The following is a 12,186-nucleotide window of genomic DNA, read 5'->3' on the forward strand; positions in this document are numbered from 1 at the left end:
TATATGACTATACACAGACAAGTTATATTTGCATGATTTAGCATAATTAATCAATCATTAACATTTTGTTTCATTCATGTGACCGACCAATACTGGTTCATACCATGTGACAGACCAACACCTCACGAGGCTTCTTTCTCTCTAAACTGAGACCTTGAAAATGAGATCCTTCAAATCAAATTTTGTTGGTCACATACACATGGTTAGCAGATGTTATTGCGAGTGTAGCAACATTTCTTCTCAAAACAAAGGTCTGGGCGTACTGCTAAACAGCAGATACTGATAGTGAGAATTCGTTCAGTCAGTCACTTGCATGAGCACAGAAAATGGTTATTAGAAAAGCACATGAATAGAACACAGAAATTAGTTATTAGAAAAGCACAAACATAAAAAAAATCCAGCACACCATTAACAGGAAAGGCATAGTTCCAGAAATACATTTTTAGAATGAAAGATTCTCACAAACAAAACGTCTGGACACTGTAATAGCATGTTAGCTCTCTAATTTCAAGTGACCAATGGCTGGCCAACTTGAGACTCAAAAGATAAACCTGACTTTGCAAGATATATCTTAGATCAGCATAAAAAGACTAGCATTACAACCCCTCAGACAGCTGTACATGAGAGTATTACAACCCCTCAGACAGCTGTACATGAGAGGATTACAACCCCTCAGACAGCTGTACATGAGAGGATTACAACCCCTCAGACAGCTGTACATGAGAGCATTACAACCCCTCAGACAGCTGTACATGAGAGGATTACAACCCTTCAGACAGCTGTACATGAGAGGATTACAACCCCTCAGACAGCTGTACATGAGAGGATTACAACCCCTCAGACAGCTGTACATGAGAGGATTACAACCCCTCAGACAGCTGTACATGAGAGGATTACAACCTCAGACAGCTGTACATGAGAGGATAATGTTTTATAATTTGTTGTTCCTGTTTGTTTGCTTTTCGACCACTGAGATTCTATTTTATAATTTAAAGCGATATATAAACTAAATAAATTATTATTTATTACTATTGTGTGCACTGCATGGTGAAACCGGACTTGGAGATGACCCAAAGATGGCCCAATTCTTAGGTCATGTGCTTGTGGTGGCTAATTTCTTTACTATCAAATGAGGAGACAAACTTATCACACAAGTCAGAGTTATACTTAAACTAAATCTTTATTCACTTATTAATAAGGGAGCAGGTCAATACAAAACACACATATAAAGTGAGTCGATTTAAGTGCTCTACAATAATGATGGCTGGTCGACGAATCACCCTCAGATGATTCGTTGAGAGCCCCGAGAAAAAAGTACAAAGGTCTTTTATAGCCAAGATACTCCCCTTTCAACCTACATAGAAAGGGTCACACGGTTAAGATTTGTGTGAAAGATACTTATAATTCACAGCAGACAGTATCTGCTGTAAAAACAGTTATCTTTGTGTAGAGACCAGGGTCTGGCCCCGAGCCATCTCTCCCTGGTACCATGTAGAACAGAAACATTAACTCATGCTCTGGAATGTGGTCTCCTTAGGTTTTATCACCCAAAAGACATCGTAAATCTCCTGTCAGTGTTATCTCCCAGAGGCCCATCCTCAGTAGAACACACACACAATAGTTATAAGAATCCTCTATTCTGTTGCATAAAACAACTATTTGATGCAATAAAATAATTATAACATAATCTTGCAATTTTGTTCTCACATGCTTCATGTGCATGCACATCGAGACATGGCTCCATCCAGTGTCCTCTGGTTTACTGGCTGTGATGCCATCTGTGTTGAAGAAAGGGGTGAGGTTTGTGTTTAAAGGAGATCCTAAATGTTAGGGAGACTGTCAAATATACACGGTAAAAAATGTATGCCGTTTCAACTAATTATTATTAAGTAAGGCTTTTTTTAGTTTACTCAACTTTTCAGGTAAAGTGTTAGCAGAACTTCATGTTTAGTTGGCCCAAAATTGTGTTTGCTCAACTTGTCTATGTTCGTTCAACTATTATTTGGGCATCTAACAAAGAAAGTATGTGCAGCTGGTTACACAAACACACACAAAGTGCTTTTCACATACAATGTTTTCAACTTATATATCTGATGTACATGATTACATTGTTCATGTTCATTTATTCAGTAATTGTTATTCAACATGCCCTTACCTGGGATTTGAACTCACAACCTTTGGGTTCATGGCATTCCGATCATCCTGCTACGCCCCCATGTTGTGTGTTTGTAAAAAGTTATTGTTTTCCTACCTTGTCAGAACATTCAGGTGAATTGTTTGGACGTTGGGGTCCTGAAAAGGCAGGAAAACACGTACACATGTACGCACGCACACAATATATGAGATAAGTTAATATAATATATGATGACAAGGTGTTAATCAAGGAATAAAGGTGAATGTGGTCACACTTTATTTAGATAGTTCCATATAGATGATCTACAGATAGTATTACCATCTGTTGATCATTTGAGTGGGTTGAGTCATTGACGTGGTCTTCCTGTCTGGGTTGGTGCCCCCCCTTGGGTTGTGGCGTGGCAGAGATCTTTGTGGGCTATACTCGGCGTTGTCTCAGGATGGTAAGTTGGTGGTTAAAGATATCCCTCTAGTGGTGTGGGGGCTGTGCTTTGGCAAAGTGGGTGGGGTTATATCCTGCCTGTTTGGCCCTATCTGGGGGTATCATTGGATGGGGCCACAGTGTCTCCTGACCCCCCTATTTATGCTGCAGTAGTTTATGTGTCGGGGGGCTAGGGTTAGTCTGTTATATCTGGAGGATTTCTCCTGTCTTATCCGGTGTCCTGCGTGAATTTAAGTATGCTCTCTAATTCTCTCTTTCTCTCTCGGAGGACCTGAGCCCTAGGATCATGCCTCAGGACTACCTGGCATGATGACTCCTTTCTGTCCCCAGTCCACCTGGCCGTGCTGCTGCTCCAGTTTCAACTGTTCTGCCTGCGGCTATGGAACCCTGACCTGTTCACCGGATGTGCTACCTGTCCCAGACCTGTTGTTTTCAACTCTCTAGAGACAGCAGGAGCGGTAGAGATACTCTGAATGATCGTCTATGAAAAGCCAACTGACATTTACTCCTGAGGTGCTGACCTGTTGCACCCTCAACAACTACTGTGATTATTATTATTTGACCATGCTTGTCATTTATGAACATTTGAACATCTTGGCCATGTTCTGTTATAATCTCCAGCCGGCACAGCCAAAAGAGGACTGGCCATCCCTCATAGCCTGGTTCCTCTCTAGGTTTCTTCCTAGGTTTTGGCCTTTCTAGGGAGTTTTTCCCAGCCACCGTGCTTCTACACCTGCATTGCTTGCTGTTTGGGGTTTTAGGCTGGGTTTCTGTACAGCACTTTGAGATATCAGCTGATGTAAGAAGGGCTATATAAATACATTTGGTTTGATTTTGATTTGATTTACAGCTAAAGGCTATCAAATCTGGTCGTCTATTGCATTGGGGACAGAGAATAAATAGAGCAGATTTCTATGCGTGGTAGAAAAGATTCAGGGCATAATGTACAGACAGGAGTTTGGTAGGGTAAGGGTAGAGTGGAGTAAAACCTAGGCATTGAGTGACAATAAAAGAGGTTGCATCTCTGAAGGTGCTAGTTATGCTAGTTGAGGTCACCCCATTTGTGGGAGGTCGGGCAAAAGCGTTATCTGAGGCATGTTGTTTGGGGCTAAGGGCTCCATAGTAAAAAAAACAATGATAACTACCCTAAACAACAGTATACAAGGCATATTGACATTAGAAAGAGACAAAGCGAGGCATAAAGCAATCACAGCTGTTGATTGGGAGAGCTAGCAAAGACAACAACGGGTAAGACAGCAACAGCTAATCAGCCAAGACAACAACAACAGGTAAAATGGCGATGAATGGGCAGAGAGGGTCAGATAACTACACACAGGGCCTGAGTTCAAAGTTTGGGGCCGACAGATAAACAAAATGGAGTACCGTGATTAATGAACAGTCCAGCAGGCATCAGCTATGGAGCCAGATATCATAGGGTCCAGTGAACAGCAATAAATGAAAACGGGAAGTCGTTACTACGCTAGCAAGCGGGAGACACGGCGCTCATAAAGGTTAGCTGGCCGGGGCTAGCAGAAGCGTCTTCACCGATGTCCGATAAAGACCGGTTGAGGGAACATAGGACTGAATTACGTCGGCAGACCAGATGTGATGGATCGGCAGGGCTCCGTGTCGACAAAGGGTCCAGGCCAATTGGCAAAAGAGGAATTGTAGCTGGAGTAATTTTGTTTGCTAGCTGGGAAATGCGCCTGGCTCGGGGCTAACTGGTGCTAGCTTCGGGACAAGGGCGTTAGCCACTCGGTAGCAGCTAGCTAGTTGCGATGATCCGATGCAAAGGTCCAGAGCTTACGGCAGGAATCTGGCAATGTAGTGGCTTCTAGTCGTGCTAGTGAAGAGTCCGGGGGGCATCAGCTGTGTAGCCGAGTGATCATAGGGTCCACTGAGCAGACCGGGAGATGGGCCTCGAGGCTGGGCCACTCGGTAGCAGCTAGCGAGCTGTGGTGATCTGGAGTAATGGTCCAGTAATGGTGGCGAAAAGCAGTCCAATATTCTCAGGGTTGATATCGCACTGAGCAGACTGGCGGGTATTATCCAGGGTAAAAGCGGCTGGTGTCTGAGCTAGAGGTAAAGGCCACTAGCAGTGGCTAACAATGACTAAATAGCTAGTAGCTCATTAGCTGGCTAGTATCTGATGGCTAGCTTCTGATGGAGGTTCTAGCTTTAAGGTCTAAAAAAAATAGCGGATCTGTATTACATTGGGTGAGGCGGGTTGCCGGAAGGTGTATTTAATTTAAAAATGGAAAAAGAGATTGAAATATATACAAAAGACGAAAAAATACAATTTACACGGGACAACGACAAACACGTCTGCACCGCTACGCCATCTTGGATCACTATGTGATCTGTGTAACACTGTTTTGGTAACTACACGATTCCATATGTGTTATTTCACAGTTGATGTCTTTACTATTATTCTACAATGTAGAAAATAGTAAAACCCTTGAATGAGTAGTTGTCCTAACTTTTGACTGGTACTGTAGGTATATGGAAAGTTGTTGACTGAGACATGGGAATGAAGAAAGTTTACATTCTGTCAAACATGTTATTGTTGAATCTCATGGATCCTAATGGGGGAAGCACAGGGCAAATGTCTGGTTTCAGTCACAGGTAAGGGAGGACAGGTGTGGATTAAGGAGGAGAGAGGAATTCGGCCCAGGTCACAGGTCAGATGGAGTGAGAAGGAACAGACCACAAAGGTTTTAGCGTCAGGTGGGGCCATGACTACACCAGTGAGAGGAACCAAACAAGTTATTGACTAGTAACAGAAATGTATTGGCTGTCTAGATGTGCAAGGAGTTGATTCCGGCTAGTGGGAGGACAAAAATATATGTGTTTGTGTAATCATGTTTTTGTATTTTGCAGTTGTTTACCCCAGTGGGTGAATGAACTTAGTTTGAGCTTTTCGTGAGTTTTTACTCTGTTTGTTCAGAACCTAACACAACCTTACCTAGTATAAACATCACCCAAAAAGTTGACCCCACTACCATCAGTTTCCACCTCAATCATAAAAAGCTTGCCGTCAATGGGACTCCACCCCTTGTTTAGGCAGTCTTGATTCAGCTGGAAACAAACAGATTCAATCAGGGTTTAATGACAATTTCAACAGTTATAATACGAAACAGTTTTATAAACTGACACTCTCCATCCTCTACTACTCTGCTCCAGCTCTCACACTCTTTCCCAGATCTTACACTCATTGAGTAGATATCATCATTCTTGTTGACTGCCCAGCACCCAAAGGGTCCACAACTGTAGTACTTCACAGCTCCTGGCAATCCTGTCCATGGAAGGGGTGAGCCTGGACCCTTGTAACCAACTGTGGCACTACGTGTCAGACAGAATGGAGTATCGTCCATGTTGGCCCCCACAATAAACTGTTCACCTCCAGCATCCACCTGCTTCAGAAGGCCTGAAGACAACAAAGACAGACGGACAGACAAGCAAACGGGAGCACGTATCTGTGAATTCTGCCAAATGACTTACATGTTAAAATTGTAATACATTAATAATTTTTTCAACACCCTGATGGTATCAGGAACGCTAAGAAGCAGGTGTCCTCTGGATAAATATTGAGCAATACTCTCCACTTACCTGCAGCTTGCACCCAAATTTGGCAATTGTCAGTAGGGAAGAATTTATGCGTCCACTGCTGTTGCCGCGCATTTCGGTGCCGGCCACTCATCTCTGCCTGGGCAAAATGTCAGTGTTCTCGTTGAACCACATCGTATTTGAATGTTGGCTATACCATTATTTGTCAAGCCCATTCGCTCATTTGTCATGCCTCTAACATGCAGTAATCCTAAAAAGTTGTGTAATAGCATACAGTTTTTGTGAATGTCTCATGTCTCACCCTGGCTCTATCTGCTACATGTTGCACAAACACAGAAAATAATAATTACCCACACACACAGGTGGGGAAAAAGGCTGCCTAAGTATGATTCCCAATCAGAGACAACGATAGACAGCTGCCTCTGATTGGGAACCATACCCGGCCAACAAAGAAACAGACAAACTAGAATGCCCACCCAAATCACACCCTGACCTAACCAAATAGAGAAATAAAAAGGCTCTCTAAGGTCAGGGCGTGACAGTTATTCTATATGTGTATTTATGTGATACAGGACTTGTGCAATTGAGTTTTATTTGTGTGTTTTTTGTTAGAAATAGTGGAATAGTGGAATGATTTGATTCTCTTTTTTGTTTGTATTTATATGCTACAATTTGTTTCTATTTGTCTTTGTTACTTCTTTTTGATATTTATAGTTTTAAATGTTATGATTATTTATTTGTGTTGTTCCAAATGTCTGAATAAAAATTACAGTTAGTGCAGAATGGTGTTTGTTTTTCTGTGTGTGGGGGGGGGGCTTGAAGTGGAGGTTCGCCAAGGGAGCCATGCAAGCTAGAACCGCCTCAAGTATTGAATTTCAAGCACAGATTCAACTATACAGACCAGGGAGCTTTACAAAAGCCTCATGAAGAAGGGCAGTGATTGGTAATTGGGTAACAATGACAAATCAGATATTGAATATGTATTTAATTTAACATTTATTTAACTAGGCAAGTAGGTTAAGAACAAATTCTTATTTACAATGACGGCCTACCAAAAGGCCTCCTGCGGGGACGGGGGCTGGGATTACAAATGTAATAAAAATATAGAACAAAACACACATCACGACAAGAGAGACACCACAACACTATATAGAGACCTAAGACAACAACATAGCATGGCAGCAACACATGAAAACACAGCATTGTAGCAACACAACATGACAACAACATGTTAGCAACACAACATGGCAGCAGCACAGCAGGGTAGCAGCGCAAAGCATGGTACAAACATTTTTGTGCATAGACAACAGTATAAGAGGCAAGAAGGTAGAGACAACAATACATCACGTGAAGCAGCCACAACTGTCAGTAAGAGTGTCCATGATTGAGTCTTTGAATGAAGAGAATGAAGCATGGTCACGTTAATAATTATGCTGTGGATGATGTTTTAAACGACCCAGATACAACAAAGATACATTGGTCCTTCTGAACTGAGCTGCAGGACAGGAAGGAAACTGATTAGTCATTTTAAAACAGCTAAAGTTCAATGGCTGTGATGGGAGAAAACTGAGAAGGGATCAACAACATTGTAGTGACTCCACAATAATGACCTGAATTACAGAGTAAAAATCATTATAAAATGTACAGAATAAAATATTACAAAACATGCATATGTATGCAACAAGGCAACAAAATGAACACAGCAACGGAATACACGTTTTGGCCTAAATGCAAAGCCTTATGTTTGGGGTAAATCCAACACAACACATCACTGAGTAACTGCCTCCTTATTTTAAAGCATGGTGGTGGCTGCATCATGCTATGAGTATGCTTGACATTGGCAAAGACTGGGGGAGTTTTTCAGGATGAAAAGAAACAGGATGGAGCTAAGTACAGGCAACATCCTAGAGGACAACCTGTTTCAGTCTGCTTCACACCAGACACCGGGAGAGGAATTCACCTTTCAACAGGACTAAGACACATCTACACTGATTGGTTACCAAGAAGACAGTGAATGTTCAATGAGTGGCCAAGTTACAGTTTTGAGTTAAGTCTGCTTGAAAATCTTTGGCAACACTTGCAAATTGCAGTCTAGCCATGATCCACAACACCTTTACATAAACTATATGACCTAGTGGGGCCTAACCCGAACCACGAAAACCATCCCCAGACCATTATTTCTCATCCACCAAACTTTACAGTTGGCAATATGCATTCAGGCAGGTAGCGTTCTCCTGGCATCTGCCAAACCCAGATTCATCTGTCGGACTGCCACCTCAATTACCTCGACTAAGCTGTGCCCCCCCCCCCCCCCCCCCACACACATTGACTCTGTACCGGTACCCCCTCTATATAGCCTCGCTACTGTTATTTTACTGCTGCTCTTTAATTATTTATATATTTTTTAAATGTACTTATCCATTTTTTACTTAATACTTATTTATTTCAACTGCATTGTTGGTTAAGGGCTTGTAAGTAAGAATTTGTCACGACTTCCGCCGAAGTCGGCTCCTCTCCTTGTTTGGGCGGCGTTTGGCGGTCGACGCCACCGGCTTTCTAGCAATCGCCGCTCCATTTTTAATGTATCCATTTCTTTTGTCTTGTTCCCTGCACACCTGGTTTTCATTCCCCAATCAATTCATATGTATTTATTCCTCTGTTCCCCATCATGTCTTTGTGTAAGATTGTTTGTGTTACGTGTATTTTGATATTGTGGATATTGTTACGCGCATTACTTTTTGTCTATGTTCCGTGTTTGGGCACATTTTATGTTACTTTGTGCTGTCATTTTGACCGGAATAAAAAGTGTGCCTGTTCACTACACTCTGCTCTCCTGCACCTGACTTCGCCTTCTATACACACTCCTAACAGCATTTCGGCGCATGTGACAAACACTATTTTATTTGATTTTATTTGAGATGGTAAAGCGGGATTCATCACTCAAGAGAAGGCGTTTCCACTGCTCCAGAGTCCAATGGCGGCGAGATTTACACCACTCCAGCCGACACTTGGCATTACGCATAGTGATCTTAGGCTTGTGTACGGCTGGTCGGCTATGGAACCAATTTCATGAAGATCCCAACGAACAGTTCTTGTGATGACATTGCTTTCATAGGTAGTTTGGAACTCGGTAGTGAGTGTTGCAACCGAGGACAGACTATTTTTACGCGCTACACACTTCAGCAGTTGGCAGTCCAGTTCTGTGAGCTTGTTTGGCCTACCACATCGCGGCTGAGCCGTTGATGCTCCTAGATGTTTCCACTTCACAATAACAGCACTTACAGTTGACCGGGGCAGCTCTAGCAGGGCAGAAATTTGACGAACTGACTTGTTGGAAAGGTGGCATCCTATGACTGTGCCAAGTTGAAAGTCATTGAGCTCTTCAGTAAGGCCATTCTAATACCAATGTTTGTTTATGTAGATTGCATGGCTGTTTGCTCGATTTTAGACACCTGTCAGCAACGGGTGTTGCTGAAATAGCTGAATCCACAAATGTGTAGTTGTGTCCACATACTTTGTATATATAGTGTAGCTTGAAGAAGATTTTAAAAGAGAAATGGGCAAATATTGCACAATATAGGTGTGCAAAGCTCTTATGAGACTAACCCTTGAAGAAATCCAAGGTGGGTGTGGACTTTCTATAGGCACTGTATTTCAAAATGTAAACATGGCAAATGCATATTTCAATGTAAACACAGAAAACATGAGAATAACAAAGGAATGATCTTTGTCATCAGGTGACTTTAACACAACTCTCCTCTCTCCCGGACACCGGACACCATCAAGTCTTCGTTTAACAGGTGGAACAGGAACCCATCATTGGTGAAAGGTATGTGCAGGGCTATAAAAGCTCAGTCTTGCAAGGGGACAATTGAAGTCTGGTGTACAACCAAACTTATACTGTAGATCTACAGAGACATCATGAGAGTCACTGCAGCCGTCCTACTGGTCCTCTGTCTCCTGGCCGTCAGTCATGGTAAGTTACCATCATCTGAAACATGCTTGCTCAACTTGGAGTTGATGAAATTTGCTCCATAATGTCATCCTCCTTTTTCTTGGTGTACTCTACTCATATGTCTTTGTCTCCATAGCATGGGACTGTCAGAAGGTAGTAAACATCAAGAATCTGATGCAGATCGATGCAGGACTGGGGCAAGTGGTTGCTACGGACACAAGTCAAGTCCCCTACTACCTTGTAGGTGATACATGGATCCGCCTGCCTGGTTCCCTGAAGCATATCACTGTAGGACCAGCAGGGATCTGGGGTGTCAACAAGGCAGACTCAATCTACAAGTATGTGGCCGGTAACTGGGTGCAAGCTGCCGGTAAGTGGAAAGCATTACTCAATATTTATCCAGACGACACCTTCTTTTTAGCTTTCCTGATATCATCAGGCTGTTGATTTTTTTTAAATTGTAACTTGTAGGTCATTTGGCAGTACTGACAGATATGTGCTCCTTGTTTGCTTGTCCGTCCGTCTGTCTGTCTTTGTGGTCTTCAGGCCTTCTGAAACAGTTGGATGCTGGAGGTGAACAGTTTATTGTGGGGGCTAACATGGCCGATACTCCATTCTGTCTGACACGTAGTGCCACAGTTGGTTACAAGGGTCCAGGCTCACCCATTCCATGGACAGGATTGCCAGGAGCTGTGAAGTACTACAGTTGTGGACCCTTTGGGTGCTGGGCAGTCAACAAGAATGATGATATCTTCTTAATGAGTGTAAGATCTGGGAAAGAGTGTGAGAGCTGGAGTAGAGTAGTAGAGGATGGAGAGTGTCAGTTATTCTAAAACTGTTTCATATTCTAACTGTTGAAATGGTCCTAAAACCCTGATTGAATCTGTTTGTTTCCAGCTGAATCAAGAATGCCAAAACAAGGGGTGGAGTCACATTGATGGCAAGCTTTCCATGATTGAGGTGGCAACTGATGGTAGTGTCTTTGGGGTCAACTCTGCGGGTAGTGTTTTTACCAGGTAAGGTTGCTACTGAACTATGTGTATGATAATGGTATACCTTTAATTATAATTCTTATCCTTACTGTACATGCTTTGTGAAGCTCTTTACACAACAACTAAAATACTGTAGATACATAAATAAAATCAGTCAAATATAATCAGATCTAAACTTATAGGACTTATAAAGAAATGTGTAGACAGTGTAAGGTAAAGTGGGATGTCCTGTAAAGCTACAGTTTGTGATAAAACAACAACTTCCCAGAAAAAGATGGATAATCTTTAAAACATGAACCCCAACCCTTTCTTCAACACAGAGATGGCATCACAGCCAGTAAACCAGAGGGCACTGGATGGAGCAATATCCCAATGTCCATGCGCATGAGCCACGTGACCTACGACCTGGGCCGTCTTTGGGTCGTCTCCAAGTCTGCCGTCACCATGGTGTGCACACATTAGCCTCTCCTCTGCATCTGATGGCTGTTCGGGATCTGTCTAAAGTTCACTTGCTAACTCATTGATGTCTCTTTCTGGAACAGTCTTCTGCTTGAGAATGCCCAACATTAGTTCATAAGAATCCTTCATTCTAAAACCTACTACTCTACCTATACTGTTCAGTACTTTATCTTTGTCAATAGTAATCACTGATCTTAATATCTTGCTCACCAGCCACATGGGTTTTGCTGTGCTTCAGAGGTCATTCATATAGATGGATGGAATCCTTTTCAATGCTTATTATGTCATTATATAATCATTTCCCACTAAAATAAAGCATTAAGTTTGAAGCTATTGTAATTTCCGTGTTTCTTTGTTTTCATATTGACCAGGGGGATTTTAGTTTGCTCTGCCAGTGGTGGTTTTAGCATGTACATCTTGGTGGGGAAAACAGATCAAATTGTTTTAGATACATTCCAGCAAAGCCACTACACAACACAACATTAAACCAGTGGTGGAAAAAGTAATCAATTGTCATACTTGAGTAAAAGTCAAGATACCTTAATAGAAAATGACTCAAGTAAAAGTGAACGTCACCAAGTAAAATACTACTTGATTAAAAGTCTAAAAGTATTTTGTTTGAAATATACTTAAGTATT

At 42.2% G+C, this 12,186-nt stretch overlaps 1 protein-coding gene across 1 annotated transcript; it reads left to right on the forward strand.

Moving 5' to 3' along the window:
- The first annotated feature begins 10,060 nt into the window (after positions 1–10,060).
- LOC120038335 (fish-egg lectin-like) lies at positions 10,061–11,828 on the forward strand. Its single transcript, XM_038984122.1, has 5 exons — positions 10,061–10,118; positions 10,234–10,467; positions 10,644–10,861; positions 10,995–11,113; positions 11,410–11,828. Exons 1-5 carry the CDS (start codon positions 10,064–10,066, stop codon positions 11,549–11,551), a joined length of 768 nt encoding a protein of 255 aa, XP_038840050.1. The 5' UTR covers positions 10,061–10,063; the 3' UTR covers positions 11,552–11,828.
- The last annotated feature ends 358 nt before the right edge of the window (positions 11,829–12,186 follow it).

This window comes from Salvelinus namaycush, unplaced genomic scaffold, assembly GCF_016432855.1.
Source record: "Salvelinus namaycush isolate Seneca unplaced genomic scaffold, SaNama_1.0 Scaffold2135, whole genome shotgun sequence".
Taxonomy (NCBI): Eukaryota; Metazoa; Chordata; class Actinopteri; order Salmoniformes; family Salmonidae; genus Salvelinus; species Salvelinus namaycush.